Source organism: Bombina bombina, chromosome 12 (assembly GCF_027579735.1).
Source record: "Bombina bombina isolate aBomBom1 chromosome 12, aBomBom1.pri, whole genome shotgun sequence".
Lineage (NCBI taxonomy): Eukaryota > Metazoa > Chordata > Amphibia > Anura > Bombinatoridae > Bombina > Bombina bombina.
The window spans coordinates 126,004,262-126,027,549 of NC_069510.1; the positions used below are offsets into that span (position 1 = coordinate 126,004,262).

The following is a 23,288-nucleotide window of genomic DNA, read 5'->3' on the forward strand; positions in this document are numbered from 1 at the left end:
TAAATTGTAAAAATATATTTATTTACAACATACACTAACAGGGACCAAATAACACATCAGTTGTTATTGTTAGTGAATATGACCCTTAAATGACAATGTGTAGGTGAGCACTAACGCTCTCTCCAGGATCAGTGGGTCAAATTCCTGCAGGGTCAGTGAGTCATATTCACTAATGTTCTCTACAGGATCAGTGGGTCATATTCACTAACATTCTCTGCAAGGTCAGCGAGTAATATTCATTAACGTTCTCTGCAGGATCCGTGGGTCATATTAACTAACGTTCTCTCCAGGATCAGTGGGTTATGATCACTAATGTTCTCTCTATGGTTAATGGGTCATTGGGTCATATTTACGAACATTCTCTGCAGGGTCAGTGGGTTATATTCACTAACATTCTCTGTAAGGTCAGTAGGCCTTATTCATTAACATGACCCCGTATCGGGCAGAGAGTGGCGAATGTCACATCTACGTATCAGTACATTTAACATAGCCCCGGAACAGACAGAGTGGTGAATGTCACATCTACGTATTGGTACATATAACATGACCCCGGATCGGGCAGAGAGTGGCGAATGTCACATCTACGTATCAGTACATTTAACATAGCCCCGGAACAGACAGAGTGGTGAATGTCACATCTACGTATTGGTACATATAACATGACCCCGGATCAGGCAGAGAGTGGCGAATGTCACATCTACGTATCGGTACATATAACATGACCCCGGATCAGGCAGAGAGTGGCGAATGTCACATCTACATATCGGTACATATAACAGAACCCCGTATCGGGCAGAGAATGGCGAATTTCTATGTAAAGCAGATCTAAGCGATTTGTACACTATGGATTATGTGAATCTTATCAGATACAAAGTCATTGAGATTAAGAGAATACACTGCACGGGTGAGCTGGTTCTATATTCAGTATCGTCTGTTCATCTTTTTGAACTTCTCGTAGTGATAATCATCTGTGGCTTTCTCATTAGATGGGCGCTTGCGATTGGGCGGGGAACCTGCCAACAAAGTAATTAAGCATGAGTATGTGTTGTAGTGAAAAAAGTCCGAACAAGGAATCTCTCTCGATAGAGATATATATATATATACACACACACACAGTTATATGCAAGCGCGGTGCAATAAGTACATGCACTAACACTTTACTTTGTGCACTTTAATTCTGATTTATGCACATGCATGCACACACACACTACTTACGCTCTGGTTCTGGTTTCTCTGTGTCTCCCACTCTAAGGGGACGTGGCTTTGGTTCCTCTTTGTGACGTCTCATGGGAGTATTCACATCTTCCTGGTAAACTAAGAACAAAATAAAACAATGCATTATGGGGCAATACAAATGAATATGCTTTGTGATTTTACAGCGGTACAGGAGCTTACAGCGGTTGTGTTGTACGTAGTTGACCGCCATATTTGTAGGTACAAAAGACGTCTGCTTGTCTTTCTTTTTGTTCTGCTGCTCTGCTAGAAAACGGGCTTTGGCCTCCTCTGTGAAAATGATGTTCTTAATCTTTGCTCTGCAACAAAAATTATATTAACAGAAAGACCAAAAAAAAATTAAAACACACTTTTTTTACCTATAGATCCTAAAGAGACTAGCATTTTACCTTACGGATATCTAAATACATAAAAAAACAAAATTTATGCTTACCTGATAAATGTATTTATTTACAGATATGGTGAGTCCACGGCTTGAGTAATTACTGTTGGGAAAATCGCTCCTGGCCTGCAGGAGGAGGCAAAGAGCACCACAGTTAAACTGCTAAGTATCACTCCCTTACCCACAACCCCCAGTCATTCGATCAAAGGGAAATGGAGAAAAAGGAGTAACACAAGGTGTAGAGGTGCCTGAGGTTATAGTCAAAAGAACAACTGTCTTAAAATAAAGGGTGGGGCCGTGGACTCACCATATCCGGAAATAAATACATTTATCAGGTAAGCATACAATTTGTTTTTCTTTCCTAAGATATGGTGAGTCCACAGCTTGAGTAATTACTGTTGGGAACCAATACCTAAGCTAGAGGACACTGATAAAAAGGGAGGGACAAGAAAGGCAGTCCTAAACCGAAGGCACCACCCGCTTGAAGAACCTTTCTCCCAAAAGAAGCCTCAGCTGAGGCAAAAGTATCAAATTTGTAAAATTTGGAAAAAGTATGTAGAGAAGACCAAGTTGCAGCCTTGCAAATTTGTTCCACAGAAGCTTCATTTTTGAAAGCCCAAGAAGAGGAAACGGCTCTTGTGAAATGAGCCGTAATTCTCTCAGGAGGCTGCTGTCCAGCAGTCGCATAAGCCAAACGAATTATACTTGATAACCAAAAAGAAAGAGTAGTAGCAGTAGCTTTCTGACCTTTACGTTTCCGAGAGAAACGGACAAAGAGGGCAGAGGACTGGCAAAAATCCTTAGTCATCTGTAAGTAGAATTTAAGAGCACATACAGCATCCAAATTGTGTAACAAACGTTCTTTGGAAGAAGAAAGATTAAGACACAGAGAGGGAACAACAATTTCCTGATTGATTTTTCTATTAGAAACAACCTTAGGAAGAAAACCTAACTTAGTATGAAGAACCGACTTATTGGCATGAAAGATAAGATAAGGGGAATCCCACTGCAGAGCTGAGAGTTCCGAGACTCTTTGAGCAGAAGAGATAGCAACAAGAAACAAAACCTTCCAAGATAACAACTTAATGTCTATGGAATGCAACGGCTCAAACAGAGCCAGCTGTAATACTTTAAGAACAAGGTTAAGGCTCCAAGGAGGAGCAACAGACTTAAAGACCGGCCTGATTTTGATCAAGGCCTGACAAAAAGATTGCACATCTGGCACATCCACCAAACGTTTATGTAGTAAAACTGATAAAGCTGAAATCTGACCCTTCAGGGTACTGACTGACAACCCCTTCTCCAGGCCTTCCTGATTCCTAATTCTACTCCAAGAGTAGCCCTTGGATTCATACCAATAAAGATATTTACGCCATATCTTATGGTAAATCTTTCTAGTAACAGGCTTGCGAGCCTGAATCATGGTCTCAAATACTGACTCAGAAAAACCACACTTAGACAGAATTAAGCGTTCAATCTCCATGCAGTCAGCTTCACAGAAACGAGATTTGGATGAAGGAAGGGACCCTGAATCAGGAGGTCCTTCCTAAGAGGTAGTCTCCAAGGTGGGAGAGATGACATCTCCACTAGGTCTGCAAACCAGATCCTGCAAAGCCATGCAGGGGCTATAAGAATCCTCTCCTGTTTGATACAAGCAATGACTCGTGGAAGGAGAGCAAAAGGAGGAAACAAGCATGCCAACCTGAAATCCCAAGGAACCGCCAGAGCATCTATCAGAATGGCCTGCGGATCTCTTAACCTTGAACCGTACCTTGGCAGTTTGGCGTTCTGACGGGACGCCATCAGATCTAACTCCGGCACCCCCCATTTGAGGATTAAGCTGGAAAACACCTGCGGATGGAGTTCCCACTCCCCGGGATAAAAAGTCTGTCTGCTTAGAAAATCCACTTCCCAGTTGTCTACTCCTGGAATGTGGGTGGCAGACCACAATTGTGGGTCTCTGCCCACTGAAGAATCCGAGTGACCTGCTTCATGGCCAAGGAACTCAGATTTCTTTCCTGGTGATTGGTGTAAGCCACAGAGGTTATGTTGTCTGACTGGAACCTAATAAACTGAACTGAGGACAACTGAGGCCAAGCCAATAGCATTGTAAAATCGCCCTCAACTCCAAGATGTTGATGGGAAGTGCAGACTCCTCCCGAGTCCAAATGCCCTGAGCTTTTAACGAGTTTTAGACTGCTCCCCAGCCCAGCAGGCTGCCGCCCGTGGTCACGATCACCCAGGAAGGTCTTCGAAAGCATGTGCCCTGAGACAGATGTTCCTGAGAAATCCACCACGGGAGAGAATCCCTTGACGACTGATCTAACTCTATTCTCTGAGATAGATCCACACGGTCGCCATTCCATTGTCTGAGCATGCACAACTGGAGAGTTCTCAAATGGAATCGAGCAAAAGGAATGATGTCCATGGAAGCCACCATCAGACCGATTACCTCCATAAATTAAGCCACTGAAGGATAAGCAGTAGCCTGAAGAGAGAGGCAAGAGGAAACGATTTTGTTTTTCCTGACTTTTGTCAGAAAAATCTTCATCAATAGAGAATCTATTATGGTCCCTAAGAACACTTATCTTGTAGCAGGGAAATGGGACCTTTTTTTCAGATTCACATTCCATCTGTGGGATCGAAGAAAAGACAATATCTCTGTGGAAGATTTTGCTTGTTGAAAAGATGGCGTCTGAACCAATATGTCATCCAGGTAGGGTGCCACAGCAATTCCACGAGAACGGTTCACTGCCAAAAGAACCTTCTGGGAGCAGTGGCTAGACCAAATGGAAGGGCCACGAACTGGAAATGTTTGTCCAGAAAGGCAAATCTCAGGAATCTGTGATGGTCCCTGTGAATAGGAACATGAAGATATGCATCCTTTACGTCTATGGTTGGCACAAACTGACCCTCTTGTACTAAAAGGGAGAATGGAGCCTATAGTCTCCATCTTGAAGGATGGAACTTTGAGAAACTTGTTTAGACACTTCAAGTCTAGAATGGGATGGAAAGTTCCCTCTTTTTTGGGAACCACAAATAGGTTGAAGTAGAACCCGAGACCCTGTTACTGCACTGGAACTATCACTCCCAGGGAGGAAAGATGTTATATACATTTCATGAACGCCTCTCTCTTTATCTGGTCTGCAGATAATTTTGAGAGAAGGAATCTGCCTTTGGGAGGAAAAGTCTTGAATTCCAATTTGTAACCCTGGGATACTATGTCCACAATTCAGGGATCTGGGACATCTCGTATCCAGGCTTGAGAGAACTGAGAAAGTCTGCTCCCCACCTGATCCGATCCTGGAGAGGGAGCAAACCCTTCATGCGGATTTGGAATCAGCTGCGGGTTTGATTGTTTCCCCTTGTTCCAAGACTGTTTGGGTTTCCAAGAAGGCTTGGATTGTTCCTGCTTGGAAGAAGGGGGAAGGCTTTCCTCTGAAGTTACGAAAGGAACGAAAACTACTCTGACGTCCTTTAGGCCTATTCTTCTTATCTTGGAGGTAGAAAAGACCCTTTTCCACCCGTAATATCAGAATTAATTTCTGCCAAACCAGTTCCAAACTTGTTTTGCCCTTGTAAGGAATTGCCAGAAGCTTGACTTTAGAGGAAACGTCCGTAGACCAGGATTTCAACCATAACGCCCTGCAGGCTAGGATGGCAAAACTAGAATTTTTAGCTCCTAGTCTAACAACCTGTAAAATGGCATCTGCAATAAAGGAATTGGCCAACTTAAGAGCTTTAATCCTATCCTGCATTTCATCCAAGGAAGTACTTGAAGAGAATCAGACAAGGCGCTGAACTAATAAGATGCCAAATAATTACAAAAACTATACAGATATGTTAGATGTTAATAACACAATGTACAGAATGACTAGAATAGAGCACAATACTCCCCTCTTAGGTGACCGCAGCCTTCTAACAGTCTCTCCCAACAGGACTGTGAGTAGAATATGGATTAGATAAATAGAGGCGCTGGTCTTCAATATTATGGTGCACACTGAAGAAAGAAAACTTGACTTGTGATTTGCAGAAGTTAACAACAAAATAATGTGCAGTATACTCACTCCGAAAATGTCAGAGTTCAGCTTCTTCATAAGGATATATATCCTGGTTTTCCCATGATGTGCTTTAGTATCTATAAACCATGGAAATTGCACTGCAGGTGATTGTATCTTTAAATTGATATAAAGTGCAGTATACTCACTCCGAGTAATTCGGAATCCGGCTCCTCAAAGATAGTTGGTAACTTTAGAATACTTCCAAAAAAGGCAGCAAAAATACTTGTTGTATCAAACAAATATTTATTAAAACGTATTAAAAAGCTCTTTTTCAGCTTGGCTCTACGCGTTTCAACGACTAAATCGTCTTTTTCAAGAGCAGTAAAAAACTATTGGAAGTGCTGCCTTAGGAGTATTTACAGGTGTATTTATACAGGTAATCAATGTTCATGTTCCGGTGACAAACACCGGAATAGGTCTCACAAATAAAACATTTTATTTTTGTTTTGATCCCCATCTGATTGTGTTTTGAGAGTAATGCATTTTTTATATATATGCTTAAGCTATTTCGCTCAGAATCTCAATAATTTGCCAAATCGGATCGGTATAAACAAATTGAACGTTATTTGACCAATCACAGTGAAAATAATATGGAAGTTCCCTTTCGAGTCCCGAATTTGTACAGTTCCCTTTCAGGTCCGCCAAAGGATGCGTTGTCATGTGTTCCAAGTATTCTAAAGTTACCAACTATCTTTGAGGAGCCGGATTCCGAATTACTCGGAGTGAGTATACTGCACTTTATATCAATTTAAAGATACAATCACCTGCAGTGCAATTTCCATTGTTTATAGATACTAAAGCACATCATGGGAAAACCAGGATATATATCCTTATGAAGAAGCTGAACTCTGAAATTTTCGGAGTGAGTATACTGCACATTATTTTGTTGTTAACTTCTGCAAATCACAAGTCAAGTTTTCTTTCTTCAGTGTGCACCATAATATTGAAGACCAGCGCCTCTATTTATCTAATCCACCTAATAAGATGCCACACTAGTCACAGTGGCAATACACACCACAGGTTGCCATTGGAGACCTTGATGAAGACAAATCTTTTTCAAATAAGCCTCCAGCTTCTTGTCCATTGGATCCTTAAAAGAGCAGCTATCCTCAATAGAAATATAGTGGTTCTCTTAGCCAGAGTGGAAATGGCCCCTTTAAAAACTTTGGGTACAGTATACCAAGGGTCTTTAATGGAGTCCTCGACAGGAAACATTTTCTTAAAAATGGGAGACGGGAAAAAAAAAAAAAAAAAAAAAAAAAAAGACACCTCTGGTTTCTCCCATTCCTGTGACATAATCTCCCTAGCACGGTCCGGCAAAGGAAAAACCTCCGAAGTGGAAGGTTCATCAAAGAAACTATTAAGTTTACTAGATTTCGTAGGAGTGACAACGACAGGGGTATCAGAGTCATCTAAAGTAGCTAAAACCTCCTTTAACAATACAAGCTTAAATCTGAAGGATACCACCTCTCAGAAGGAGGAATTATACTGTCCGAATCTGAGATTTCGCCCTCTGAAAGTCCCGATGTATCTTCCTCATCAGATTTATGAGAAAGGGCAACTTGGGAAGCAGAACTGAGGACAGGCATCGTACTTTATGAATTTCTAGATTTCCTCTTGCGTTTTCCCTGTAATCTGGGAATGGCAGCTCATGCCGCAGATAATGCTGAAGATACCTTGGCAGCGATTACTGCTTTTAAATAAACTCTACAAGGGGTTTTAGAGGAACCGCAGGGCACTGCATGTGACGCCATTGAGGCTTGGGACGTAGCAGGAGAAATCAGAGGTATTATTTTAACAGCATCAAACATTAGGCTCAAAAATGTTACCTTTATTTTGCAAGGTTTTCTTGACACATGAAGAACAAAATGGCATAGGAGCTGCAATTTGTGCATCTAAACATAATAAGCATGAATTCATGAGAGCAGGCTCTTGCTCCATATCAGACATGTTGTGAAACCGTAAATAAACTTGTACAGATAAGATTCAAATATTTTAATATTCAATTAAAATAATCTAAGGAAAAAATATAGATATACATTTTTAATAACCACACCGTAGTCATAGCCTGACATGTCTGGCACTCAGTACCTATTTAAATACATATGTTGCCAAAAATCAATTGCAAGGAACACCCACATTTAAACAAACAAACATTACGTATATACAATCTGTGTTAAAGTGCAATAAAATATCCCCTTATCTTACAAACTTCTAGAATATTAGGGTATATATATATATATATATATATATATATATATATATATATATACACACACATACACACACACATATATAAATTCATTTTTTATATATTGGCAAGAGTCCATGAGCTAGTGACGTATGGGATACAGTATACAATCCTATCTGGAGGGGCAAAGTTTCCCAAACCTCAAAATACCTATAAATACACCCCTCACCACACCCACAATTCAGTTTAACGAATAACCAAGTAGTGGGGGGATAGAAAAAGGAGTAAAAAAGCGGAACTGGAAAAAGAATTGTGCTTTTATACAAAAAAATCATAACCACAAGAAAAAGGGTGGGTCTCATGGACTCTTGCCAATATGAAAGAAATGAATTTATCAGGTAAGTTCTTACATAAATAATGTTTTCTTTCATGTAATTGGCAAGAGTCCATGAGCTAGTGACGTATGGGATAGAAATACCCAAGATGTGTTAGTCCACAGAAGAGTCACTAGAAAGGGTGGGATAAAATAAAAACAGCCATTTTCCGCTGAAAAAATTAAATCCACAAAAAATAATTTTTTCTCATAAATTGAAAGAAAAAAACATAAGCAGAAGAATCAAACTGAAACAGCTGCCTGAAGAACTTTTCTACCAAAGAAACTTCTTCAGAAGAAGCAAATACATAAAAATGGTAAAATTTAGTAAATGTATGCAAAGAAGACCAAGTTGCTGCTTTGCAAATCTGATCAACTGAAGCTTCATTCTTAAAAGCCCAAGAAGTGGAGACTGATCTAGTAGAATGAGCTGTGATTCTCTGAGGCGGAGACTGTCCCGCCTCAAAATAAGCCAGATGAATCAAAAGCTTTAACCAAGATGCCAAAGAAATGGCAGAAGCTTTCTGACCTTTTCTAGAACCAGAGAAGACAACTAATAGACTAGAAGTCTTCCTGACATCTTTAGTAGCTGCAACATAATATATCAAAGCTCTTACAACATCCAAAGAATGTAAAGATCTTTCAAGAGCATTCTTGGGATTAGGACACAAGGAAGGAACAACAATTTCACTACTAATGTCCGCAAAATAGCCTAATCCTGATGAAAAATCAAAAAAAGAGAGACTCACAAGAGAGAGCAGAAACTTCGGAAACTCTTCTAGCAGAAGAGATAGCCAAAAGAAACAACACTTTCCAAGAAAGTAGTTTAATATCCAAATAATGCATAGGCTCAAAAGGAGGAGCCTGCAAAGCCTTCAAAACCAAATTAAGACTTCAAGGAGGAGAGATTGATTTAATGACAGGCTTGATACGAACCAAAGCCTGAACAAAACAGTGAATATCAGGAAGCTTAGCAATCTTTCTGTGAAATAAAACAGAAAGAGCAGAGATTTGTCCCTTTAAAGTACTTGCAGACAAACCTTAATCCAAACCATCCTGAAGAAACTGTAAAATTCTAGTAATTCTAAAAGAATGCCAGGAAAATTTATGAGAAGAACACCATGAAATATAGGTCTTCATATATATATATATATATATATATATATATATATATATATATATATAAATAAAAACACGGGTGGGGTCAGCACTCTCAGGACGGACCGGGTACACATACTATGACCCTGTAACATGCACAGCCCTGTGTGCAAAACAGCACTCTCAGGAAGCTGCACTGTCACCAGAGTCACAGGCAGTTAACCCCAGACAGGCCTGGGTGCAAGGCCCAAACAGGGAAAATTACAAAAAAAATAATACATCAATATAGCACACAGAGAAAGTCCAGCACTCACTCACAATCTCTCAACTAAGATAAAAAGCAGCAACGGAAGAATTAGTTACCGCATCTGGCCAAATGGGACAAGCCCAGGTACCTTGTCAAGGTCTCTTCCAAAAACCTGGGTCCCTAAACAGCAACACAATGCAGGCTCACATTCAAACAACTGTGAAAAAATGGAGGGTGCACAAGCTTATGTAATCTCCCCAAACATATACAAAACACGGGTATACATGTATATACATACACACCCTTCTCTGGTATATATCTATGTTCTGGTATATATATATCTAGACATGAATATGTGTGTGTATACACCCTTCTTTGGTATATATCTATCTATCTATGTATGTATGTGTATATATATATATATATATATATATATATATATATATATATATATATATACATACATACATACATACATACACACATATATATATATATACACACACACATATATATATACATACACCCTTGTCTGGTATATATCTATATATAAATGTGTGTGTGTGTGTACTCCCTTTTCTGGTATATATCTATATATAAATGTGTGTGTATACACCCTTTTTTGGTATATATCTAGATATAAATATATGTGTGTGTGTATACACCCTTCTCTGGTATATATAAATATGTGTGTGTGTATATATACAACCTTCTCTGGTATATATAAATGTGTGTGTGTGTGTGTACTCCCTTTTCTGGTATATATCTATATATAAATGTGTGTGTGTGTGTGTGTGTATACACCCTTTTTTGGTATATATCTAGATATAAATATATGTGTGTGTGTATACACCCTTTTTTGGTATATATCTAGATATAAATATATGTGTGTGTGTATTCACCCTTCTCTGGTATATATCTACAGTATATATAAATATGTGTGTGTGTATATATACAACCTTCTCTGGTATATATATAAATGCGTGTGTATGTATATATATATATATATATATATATATATATATATATATATATATATATATATATATATATATATATATACACATACACACACACACATACATACACACCCTTCTCTAGTATACATCTAGATATAAACCCACTGGCTTACAGCACTGCAGGAGATGACTGACACACTTACTCTATACCGAGGTCCACCTCTGGGATACCGCTCAGCATCTGGTTGGACAACATCTCTTCGGTCTTTTTGGCAGATGAGATATTGATGTTGTCGGGCAGCTCATACAAACAATCTTCTGCACTCTTAGGCTTGACTTTTTTCTCTTCGTTTTCCACAATGCCTTTCCGTTTCTTTAGCTCCGTCTCTATGTACTTCATCCTGAGGATTAGCAAATAAAGAATTACATAATTATCGGCTCATCGGTAATACAACAAGGCATTCCTGTGCCAAAACCACAGCATCAATAAGTCGCATCTTGTTTTTAATGGGGACACAAATACAATAATAATATTAAATGTAATAGAATGACGGTAAATTCAGTTACATAAAAAACGGGTGACGAGTTTACAATTAATGATAAACACATAATTATGTCAATTAACTTATTCTGTGAGTAGCTGGACACTAAGCCTAGCTCAATTATATTTTAACAACCAAATCAAGGATCAAAGATTGAATTTAACATAATAAAATTCTATAACATTTTCTTTTTGCTCTTTTATGATTCTGTAATCTGAAACGCAGGGTAAATATTTAATGTGCTTTCATAAAGGAAACAATGTGACGTAAAAACAGTTTACATTTTAGTTAAAGGGCCATGAAACCAAAGGTATTTATTTCATGATGCAGACAGAACATAGTTTTAAACAACTTTCCAATTGACTTCTGATATCTAATGTGCTTCATTGTCTTGTTATTCTTTGTTGAAGAGATATCTAGATAGGTAGAGTACACATGGCTGGCGCACTACATGACAGGAAATTGTGCTGCCATCTAGTGTTCTTGCTAATGTATAACATTAGTACTACATGACAGGAAATAGTGCTGCCATCTAGTGCTCTTGCTAATGTATAACATTAGTGCTACATGACAGTAAATAGTGCTGCCATCTAGTGCTCTTGCTAATGTATAACATTAGTGCTACATGACAGGAAATAGTGCTGCCATCTAGTGCTCTTGCTCATGTATAACATTAGTACTACATGACAGGAAATAGTGCTGCCATCTAGTGCTCTTGCTAATGTATCACATTGTAGTACTACATGACAGGAAATAGTGCTGCCATCTAGTGCTCTTGCTAATGTATCACATTGTAGTACTACATGACAGGAAATAGTGCTGCCATCTAGTGCTCTTGCTAATGTATAACATTAGTACTACATGACAGGAAATAGTGCTGCCATCTAGTGCTCTTGCTAATGTATAACATTAGTACTACATGACAGGAAATAGTGCTGCCATCTTGTGCTCTTGTTAATGTATAACATTAGTACTGCATGACAGGAAATAGTGCTGCCATCTAGTGCTCTTGCTAATGTATAACATTAGTACTGCATGACAGGAAATAGTGCTGCCATCTAGTGCTCTTGCTAATGTATAACATTAGTACTGCATGACAGGAAATAGTGCTGCCATCTAGTGCTCTTGCTAATGTATAACATTAGTACTGCATGACAGGAAATAGTGCTGCCATCTAGTGCTCTTGCTAATGTATAACATTAGTACTACATGACAGGAAATAGTGCTGCCATCTAGTGCTCTTGCTAATGTATAACATTAGTACTACATGACAGGAAATAGTGCTGCCATCTAGTGCTCTTGCTAATGTATAACATTAGTACTACATGACAGGAAATAGTGCTGCCATCTAGTGCTCTTGCTAATGTATAACATTAGTACTACATGACAGGAAATAGTGCTGCCATCTAGTGCTCTTGCTAATGTATAACATTAGTACTACATGACAGGAAATAGTGCTGCCATCTAGTGCTCTTGCTAATGTATCACATTGTAGTACTACATGACAGGAAATAGTGCTGCCATCTAGTGCTCTTGCTAATGTATCACATTGTAGTACTACATGACAGGAAATAGTGCTGCCCTCTAGTGCTCTTGCTAATGTATAACATTAGTACTACATGACAGGAAATATGGTGCTGCCCTCTAGTGCTCTTGCTAATGTATAACATTAGTACTACATGACAGGAAATAGTGCTGCCATCTAGTGCTCTTGCTAATGTATAACATTAGTGCTACATGACAGTAAATAGTGCTGCCATCTAGTGCTCTTGCTAATGTATAACATTAGTGCTACATGACAGGAAATAGTGCTGCCATCTAGTGCTCTTGCTAATGTATAACATTAGTGCTGCATGACAGGAAATAGTGCTGCCATCTTGTGCTCTTGCTAATGTATAACATTAGTACTGCATGACAGGAAATAGTGCTGCCATCTAGTGCTCTTGCTCATGGATAACATTAGTACTACATGACAGGAAATAGCGCTGCCATCTAGTGCTCTTGCTCATGGATAACATTAGTACTACATGACAGGAAATAGCGCTGCCATCTAGTGCTCTTGCTAATGTATAACATTAGTACTACATAACAGGAAATAGTGCTGCCATCTAGTGCTCTTGCTAATGTATAACATTAGTACTTCATGACAGGAAATAGTGCTGCCATCTAGTGCTCTTGCTCATGTATAACATTAGTACTACATGACAGTAAATAGTGCTGCCATCTAGTGCTCTTGTTAATGTATAACATTAGTACTACATGACAGGAAATAGTGCTGCCATCTAGTGCTCTTGCTAATGTATAACATTAGTACTACATGACAGGAAATAGTGCTGCCATCTAGTGCTCTTGCTAATGTATAACATTAGTACTACATGACAGGAAATAGTGCTGCCATCTAGTGCTCTTGCTAATGTATAACATTAGTACTACATGACAGGAAATAGTGCTGCCATCTAGTGCTCTTGCTAATGTATAACATTAGTACTACATGACAGGAAATAGTGCTGCCATCTAGTGCTCTTGCTAATGTATCACATTGTAGTACTACATGACAGGAAATAGTGCTGCCATCTAGTGCTCTTGCTAATGTATCACATTGTAGTACTACATGACAGGAAATAGTGCTGCCCTCTAGTGCTCTTGCTAATGTATAACATTAGTACTACATGACAGGAAATATGGTGCTGCCCTCTAGTGCTCTTGCTAATGTATAACATTAGTACTACATGACAGGAAATAGTGCTGCCATCTAGTGCTCTTGCTAATGTATAACATTAGTGCTACATGACAGTAAATAGTGCTGCCATCTAGTGCTCTTGCTAATGTATAACATTAGTGCTACATGACAGGAAATAGTGCTGCCATCTAGTGCTCTTGCTAATGTATAACATTAGTGCTGCATGACAGGAAATAGTGCTGCCATCTTGTGCTCTTGCTAATGTATAACATTAGTACTGCATGACAGGAAATAGTGCTGCCATCTAGTGCTCTTGCTCATGGATAACATTAGTACTACATGACAGGAAATAGCGCTGCCATCTAGTGCTCTTGCTCATGGATAACATTAGTACTACATGACAGGAAATAGCGCTGCCATCTAGTGCTCTTGCTAATGTATAACATTAGTACTACATAACAGGAAATAGTGCTGCCATCTAGTGCTCTTGCTAATGTATAACATTAGTACTTCATGACAGGAAATAGTGCTGCCATCTAGTGCTCTTGCTCATGTATAACATTAGTACTACATGACAGTAAATAGTGCTGCCATCTAGTGCTCTTGTTAATGTATAACATTAGTACTACATGACAGGAAATAGTGCTGCCATCTAGTGCTCTTGCTAATGTATAACATTAGTACTACATGACAGGAAATAGTGCTGCCATCTAGTGCTCTGGCTAATGTACAACATTAGCACTACATAACAGGAAATAGTGCTGCCGCCATCTAGTGCTCTTGCTAATGTATAACATTAGTACTACATAACAGGAAATAGTGCTGCCGTCTAGTGCTCTTGCTAATGTATAACATTAGTACTACATGACAGGAAATAGTGCTGCCTTCTAGTGCTCTTGTTAATGTATAACATTAGTACTACATGACAGGAAATAGTGCTGCCATCTAGTGCTCTGGCTAATGTACAACATTAGCACTACATAACAGGAAATAGTGCTGCCATCCCCCAAGGCAGAACATACAGTGATCTGAGAAGTCATCGCAGAAAATGCAGCATATCTGCAGAAAGAACAGAACCCATGCAAGAACAGTTAGACTTAGTGCTTTAACTTTGCAGCTCTACTCTTCAAACAGAGCTGTGTTCTGGTTGCACTGTTTAAGTGTTCCAGTGCATCAAGAGAAAAGTGCTGTTTGAAGTTAACAGACAAATATGCAGTAGCACTGTAAAGCAACAGTGCATTGATTATTAACTAGCTTTTTCAAACACTCCCCTAGCCTTTCCCAGTCTGCAAAGCTGTTTGTTCTGAATGCAAGACGTTCATATGAGCATTGCACCTTTTTATTACTACATTTCTATGTTAGACCAAGAGAAAGGGAAACAAATTTATTCAAGACATTTCATAATTTAGTTTGTCTGCAGCTAATTTGCAGTGCAATTTTCAACTACTGTGCTAGATTATAAAACGTTAAAAATTATTTTATTCTTTAGTTAACCAACACATTGCAATTGAACTGGTGCTTTAGTGTAACTGCCTAATTTAAAATTGAATTTTATTTAAAAATAACCTGCAGAAAATGTTTCACTAAAAAAATCTCATTGCAGAAAATGAAAAAAAATTCTGCCTCTGGGCTGCCATCTAGTGCTCTTGCTAATGTATAACATTAGTACTACATAACAGGAAATAGTGCTGCCGTCTAGTGCTCTTGCTAATGTATAACATTAGTACTACATGACAGGAAATAGTGCTGCCATCTAGTGCTCTTGCTAATGTATAACATTAGTACTACATAACAGGAATAGTGCTGCCGTCTAGTGCTCTTGCTAATGTATAACATTAGTGCTATATGACAGGAAATAGCGCTGCCGTCTAGTGCTCTTGCTAATGTATAACATTAGTACTACATGACAGGAAATAGTGCTGCCATCTAGTGCTCTTGCTAATGTATAACATTAGTACTACATAACAGGAATAGTGCTGCCGTCTAGTGCTCTTGCTAATGTATAACATTAGTGCTATATGACAGGAAATAGCGCTGCCGTCTAGTGCTCTTGCTAATGTATAACATTAGTACTACATAACAGGAATAGTGCTGCCGTCTAGTGCTCTTGCTAATGTATAACATTAGTACTACATGACAGGAAATAGTGCTGCCGTCTAGTGCTCTTGCTAATGTATAACATTAGTACTACATGACAGGAAATAGTGCTGCCATCTAGTGCTCTTGCTAATGTATAACATTAGTACTACATAACAGGAATAGTGCTGCCGTCTAGTGCTCTTGCTAATGTATAACATTAGTGCTATATGACAGGAAATAGCGCTGCCGTCTAGTGCTCTTGCTAATGTATAACATTAGTACTACATAACAGGAAATAGTGCTGCCGTCTAGTGCTCTTGCTAATGTATAACATTCTTGCAAAACTGCTTCAGAAACCCCTGAGCTTTCATGTCTGCTTTTCAATAAAGGATAACAAGAAAATAAAGAAAATATGATCATAGAAGTAAATCGGAAAGTTGTTTAAAATTATATACTATGTCTGAATCATGAAAGAAACAAAAAGAGTTTTATACCAAACACAACAGCATCAGCTGTGTACTTCCAAGTAATGCTGATTAGCCAACAGGTTCTTTTTACTATAGCTCACTGGCTAGTAGGTAACGCCCTCACGGGCCAGTAGGTGCATGCCCTCACGGGATAGTAGGTGCACGCCCTCACGGGATAGTAGGTGCACAGGCTCACGGGATAGTAGGTGCACGGGCTCAAGGGATAGTAGGTGTACGCCCTCACGGGATAGTAGGTGCACGGGCTAGTAGGTGCACAGGCTCATGGGCTAGTAGGTGCACGGGTGCACGGGCTAGTAGGTGCAGGCGCTCAAGGGATAGTAGGTGCAGGCGCTCACCGGCTAGTAGGTGCAGACGCTCACCGGCTAGTAGGTGCAGGCGCTCACCGGCTAGTAGGTGCAGGCGCTCACCGGCTAGTAGGTGCAGGCGCTCACCGGCTAGTAGGTGCAGGCGCTCACCGGCTAGTAGGTGCAGGCGCTCACCGGCTAGTAGGTGCAGGCGCTCACCGGCTAGTAGGTGCAGGCGCTCACCGGCTAGTAGGTGCAGGCGCTCACCGGCTAGTAGGTGCACGCGCTCACCGGCTAGTAGGTGCACGTGCTCACCGGCTAGTAGGTGCACGCGCTCACCGGCTAGTAGGTGCACGCGCTCACCGGCTAGTAGGTGCACGCGCTAGTAGGTACACATGCTCACTAAGCCTATAAACAATGAGAATTATCAGGAAATACCTATTAGCCAACGAGCGCCATTAGGAAGTACTTGGTGGGTACTGCTGTATTGATTTAACTTTAAAAGTACTTTTACTTAAATATTTTCCCCATAAAAGATTGTGATGTTTCATATAGATAACAGAGTTTGAGAAGACAGAAGTGAGAAGGAACAGATCTAGTCTAGTACTTCTGTCTATTTCCCTACAGGAATATAATGCTATTTGCAGAGTTTTGCTACAGCACAAACTATGAAGACCCTGCAGAAGCGTATCACTCACACGCTACTCTATATATCATCTGCTCCATACCTCCCAGGAACTAGCAACTTACATATCAGCATCTTCATCCCGTCTATTGGTCTCTGCTGAGAATGACGTTCCCAAATTCAGGTCTTCCTCTTCTCCAAGCCTAAAACACAGAATAGAATCAGTTTCTGATGCACAAACATTATCTATATAAAATATATACAACACAAAAATTCTAAAAATGTCGGTGCGTTTACAAGAAAGCCAAATCATTTTCACATACTTATCCTTGGCACGATGGTCCTTCAGCATTTTCATGTCTACCATGCCTCCGGATTTAATCTTGAAAGGATCATCCTGTATAACAGAAATGATTAAAGTCTAATTTACTTTAACTACACAGCATCCTATTTCTGATCACCAGTCGCCGTAAACTTACCACTGACGTCTCCTCCTCTGGCAACGTCTCGCCCACCAATAGGGCAGCAGCACTGAAAATGCAAAGATAAAATCAAGAACTATATACTATACGTAAGGTAAGATATGGCTTACGTCTCCTCCTCTGGCAACGTCTCGCCCACCAATAGGGCAGCAGCACTGAAAATGCAAAGATAAAATCAAGAACTATATACTATACGTAAGGTAAGATATGGCTTATTTTGCAAGAGTGTTCATGATTATGTCCCTTTAAAAAGGGACATGAAACCCAGAAATTTTCTTTCATAATTCAGAAATAACATACTAATTTAAACAACTTTCCATTGTACTTCAATTATCAATTTTGCTTCATTCTTTTGGTATTCTTTATTGAAGGGGCAGCAATGCACCACTGGGAGACAGCTGAACACGTCACAAAGCCAATGACCAGATGCATATATATGTGCAGCCAATCAGCAGCTAGCTCCCACCTCTGTATGCTTTTCAACTTAGGATACCAAGAGAACGAAGTTAATTAGCTAATAACAGTAAACTGAAAAGTTGTTTAGAGTTGAAAGTTCTATTTGAATCATAAAACCATGTCCCTTGAGTGTACTAAGTCTTCTTGTAGGAAACTATCTCTTACCTCACTCCATTTTGCCGCTTTCTCAGACTCTGCACTTCTTTGGCTTCAAGAAGTTTCAGTCTGTAAATAAAAACAAATATTAAGATGGAACCTGAACCAACGCCTGTATATTTATAAAGCAATATCAGGAGTTGCCAGACTTAATGGTGAGAACAGAGAGGACACCGTCTGATTTTGTTGCATGTTCCAGTTCAGCTACATTCTAGTTTTTCTTTGTTGTGGTGAAGAAATGAACGGACTCTCATCCTCTGTTCCTGCTACGTTTGTTCATTTACTTAATTATTTTACAGAAGACTGGAGAAGCAGTGTGACAATAATAATATTACATAGAGAAGCAGTGTGACAATAATAATATCATATAGAGAAGCAGTGAGACAATAATAATATCATATAGAGAAGCAGTGCGACAATAATAATATCATATAGAGAAGCAGTGAGACAATAATAATATCACATAGAGAAGCAGTGTGACAATAATAATATCATATAGAGAAGCAGTGTGACAATAATAATATCACATAGAGAAGCAATGTGACAATAATAATATCATATAGAGAAGCAGTGTGACAATAATAATATCACAGAGAAGCAGTGTGACAATAATATCACATAGAGAAGCAGTGTGACAATAATAATATTACATAGAGAAGCAATGTGACAATAATAATATCACATAGAGAAGCAGTGTGACAATAATAATATCATATAGAGAAGCAGTGTGACAATAATAATATCACAGAGAAGCAGTGTGACAATAATATCACATAGAGAAGCAGTGTGACAATAATATCACATAGAGAAGCAGTGTGACAATAATAATATCACAGAGAAGCAGTGTGACAATAATATCACATAGAGAAGCAGTGTGACAATAATAATATCACAGAGAGAAGCAGTGTGACAATAATAATATCATATAGAGAAGCAGTGTGACAATAATAATATCACAGAGAAGCAGTGTGACTATAATATCACATAGAGAAGCAGTGTGACAATAATAATATCACATAGAGAAGCAGTTTGACAATAATAATATCACATAGAGAAGTAGTGTGACAATAATAATATCACATGGAGAAGCAGTGAGACAATAATAATATCACATAGAGAAGCAGTGTGACAATAATAATATCACATGGAGAAGCAGTGAGACAATAATAATATCACATAGAGAAGCAGTGTGACAATAATAATATCATATAGAGAAGCAGTGAGACAATAAACCATAATATCCCGCCTAAGTACTGTAACTGATCTATACTGTACACATATAACACAGGTATTACTGATCTATACTGTACACATATAACACAGGTATTACTGATCTATACTGTACACATATAACACAGGTATTACTGATCTATACTGTACACATACAACACAGGTATTACTGATCTATACAGTACACATAACAGGTATTACTGATCTATACTGAACACATATAACACAGGTATTACTGATCTATACTGAACACATATAACACAGGTATTACTGATCTATACTGTACACATATAACACAGGTATTACTGATCTATACAGTACACATAACAGGTATTACTGATCTATACTGAACACATATAACACATATTACTGATCTATACTGTACACATAACAGGTATTACTGATCTATAGTGTATACATATAACAGGTATTACTGTTACTGATCTATACAGTACACATAACAGGTATTACTGATCTATACTGAACACATATAACACATATTACTGATCTATAGTGTACACATATAACACAGGTATTACTGATCTATACAATGCAGATATAACAGGTTATTACTGTTACTGAGCTATACTGTACACATAACACAGGTGTAACTGATCTATAGTGTACACATATAACACAGGTATTACTGATCTATACAATGCAGATATAACACAGGTTATTACTGTTACTGAGCTATACTGTACACATAACACAGGTGTAACTGATCTATAGTGTACACATATAACACAGGTATTACTGATCTATACAATGCAGATATAACACAGGTTATTACTGTTACTGAGCTATACTGTACACATAACACAGGTGTAACTGATCTATAGTGTACACATATAACACAGGTATTACTGATCTATACAATGCAGATATAACAGGTTATTACTGTTACTGAGCTATACTGTACACATAACACAGGTGTAACTGATCTATAGTGTACACATATAACACAGGTATTACTGATCTATACAATGCAGATATAACAGGTTATTACTGTTACTGAGCTATACTGTACACATAACACAGGTGTAACTGATCTATAGTGTACACATATAACACAGGTATTACTGATCTATACAATGCAGATATAACACAGGTTATTACTGTTACTGAGCTATACTGTACACATATAACACAGGTATTACTGATCTATACAATGCAGATATAACAGGTTATTACTGTTACTGAGCTATACTGTACACATAACACAGGTGTAACTGATCTATAGTGTACACATATAACACAGGTATTACTGATCTATACAATGCAGATATAACACAGGTTATTACTGTTACTGAGCTATACTGTACACATAACACAGGTGTAACTGATCTATAGTGTACACATATAACACAGGTATTACTGATCTATACAATGCAGATATAACACAGGTTATTACTGTTACTGAGCTATACTGTACACATAACACAGGTGTAACTGATCTATAGTGTACACATATAACACAGGTATTACTGATCTATACAATGCAGATATAACACAGGTTATTACTGTTACTGAGCTATACTGTACACATAACACAGGTGTAACTGATCTATACCGTACACATATAACACAGGTATTACTGATCTATACAATGCAGATATAACAGGTTATTACTGTTACTGAGCTATACTGTACACATAACACAGGTATTACTGTTACTGAGCTATACTGTACACATAACACAGGTTATTACTGTTACTGAGCTATACTGTACACATAACACAGGTGTAACTGATCTATAGTGTACACATATAACACAGGTATTACTGATCTATACAATGCAGATATAACACAGGTTATTACTGTTACTGAGCTATACTGTACACATATAACACAGGTATTACTGATCTATACAATGCAGATATAACAGGTTATTACTGTTACTGAGCTATACTGTACACATAACACAGGTGTAACTGATCTATAGTGTACACATATAACACAGGTATTACTGATCTATACAATGCAGATATAACACAGGCTGTTACTGAGCTATACTGTACACATAACACAGGTGTAACTGATCTATAGTGTACACATATAACACAGGTATTACTGATCTATACAATGCAGATATAACACAGGCTGTTACTGAGCTATACTGTACACATAACACAGGTGTAACTGATCTATAGTGTACACATATAACACAGGTATTACTGATCTATACAATGCAGATATAACACAGGTTATTACTGTTACTGAGCTATACTGTACACATAACACAGGTGTAACTGATCTATAGTGTACACATATAACACAGGTATTACTGATCTATACAATGCAGATATAACACAGGTTATTACTGTTACTGAGCTATACTGTACACATAACACAGGTGTAACTGATCTATACAATGCAGATATAACACAGGTTATTACTGTTACTGAGCTATACTGTACACATAACACAGGTGTAACTGATCTATACTGTACACACATAACACAGGTGTAACTGATCTATACTGTACACATATAACACAGGTGTAACTGATCTATACAATGCAGATATAACACAGGTTATTACTGTTACTGAGCTATACTGTACACATAACACAGGTGTAACTGATCTATACTGTACACATATAACACAGGTGTAACTGATCTATACTGTACACATATAACACAGGTATTACTGATGCAGATATAACACAGGTTATTACTGTTACTGAGCTATACTGTACACATAACACAGGTGTAACTGATCTATACAATGCAGATATAACACAGGTTATTACTGTTACTGAGCTATACTGTACACATAACACAGGTGTAACTGATCTATACTGTACACATATAACACAGGTGTAACTGATCTATACTGTACACATATAACACAGGTATTACTGATGCAGATATAACACAGGTTATTACTGTTACTGAGCTATACTGTACACATAACACAGGTGTAACTGATCTATAGTGTACACATATAACACAGGTATTACTGATCTATACTGTAAACATATAACACAGGTATTACTGATCTATACAATGCAGATATAACACAGGTTATTACTGTTACTGAGCTATACTGTACACATAACACAGGTGTAACTGATCTATAGTGTACACATATAACACAGGTATTACTGATCTATACTGTAAACATATAACACAGGTATTACTGATCTATACTGTACACATATAACACAGGTGTAACTGATCTATAGTGTACACATATAACACAGGTATTACTGATCTATACAATGCAGATATAACACAGGTTATTACTGTTACTGAGCTATACTGTACACATAACACAGGTGTAACTGATCTATACTGTACACATATAACACAGATACAGTATTACTATTACTGATCTATACACAGGTATTGCGTACACAGATACAATATAACTACTAGCATGAGGAGATAAAATGTGTGTAACTGTATACAACTTGCTCTCAGGTATAGCAGCTACAGGAGACACCGTACTAAGTGATGTAATTGGAGGCAATACTTCCCTGATTCTGAGTTAATTACCCTCTCACTGCTGTATAACTACTCACCTCACCTCCCTGGTCACCGCATCCTCCTCTTCTTCCTCGTCAGAGCTGGATGCCCGGCGCCTGCGGAAGTTCTTACCGGCTGGCATAGTACCTACTTGTTATCTGCTTGCTACGACTACAATAACAAACCTACTTCCGGCGCCTCTAGCTGACGTCACACACATGCGCTGATTCTTCCTGAAGTCCAGCCTAA

The 23,288-nt window shown here is 38.4% G+C and overlaps 1 protein-coding gene across 1 annotated transcript; it reads right to left on the bottom strand.

Moving 5' to 3' along the window:
• On the bottom strand, positions 1-23,247 carry C12H9orf78 (chromosome 12 C9orf78 homolog). The gene is made up of 9 exons (XM_053696197.1): positions 23,096-23,247; positions 18,346-18,405; positions 17,722-17,773; positions 17,566-17,639; positions 17,368-17,445; positions 10,748-10,945; positions 1,396-1,532; positions 1,216-1,314; positions 1-1,013 (listed from the first exon to the last, which is right to left on the bottom strand). The coding sequence occupies exons 1-9, from the start codon at positions 23,179-23,181 to the stop codon at positions 922-924; spliced, it is 876 nt and encodes a 291-aa protein (XP_053552172.1). The 5' UTR covers positions 23,182-23,247; the 3' UTR covers positions 1-921.
• Between the last annotated feature and the right edge of the window lie 41 nt (positions 23,248-23,288).

What these genes read in the sequence shown, in the direction of transcription:
- C12H9orf78 (XM_053696197.1), bottom strand. Translation starts at nt 23,181, where the DNA reads ATGCCAGCCGGTAAGAACTTCCGCAGGCGCCGGGCATCCAGCTCTGAC. An exon ending in AAGCGGCAAAATGGAGTGAG is followed by an intron (nt 17,774 to 18,345) that starts GTAAGAGATAGT and finishes TTGCATTTTCAG; the next exon opens with TGCTGCTGCCCTATTGGTGG. An exon ending in AGAGAAACCAGAACCAGAGC is followed by an intron (nt 1,014 to 1,215) that starts GTAAGTAGTGTG and finishes CTTTGTTGGCAG; the next exon opens with GTTCCCCGCCCAATCGCAAG.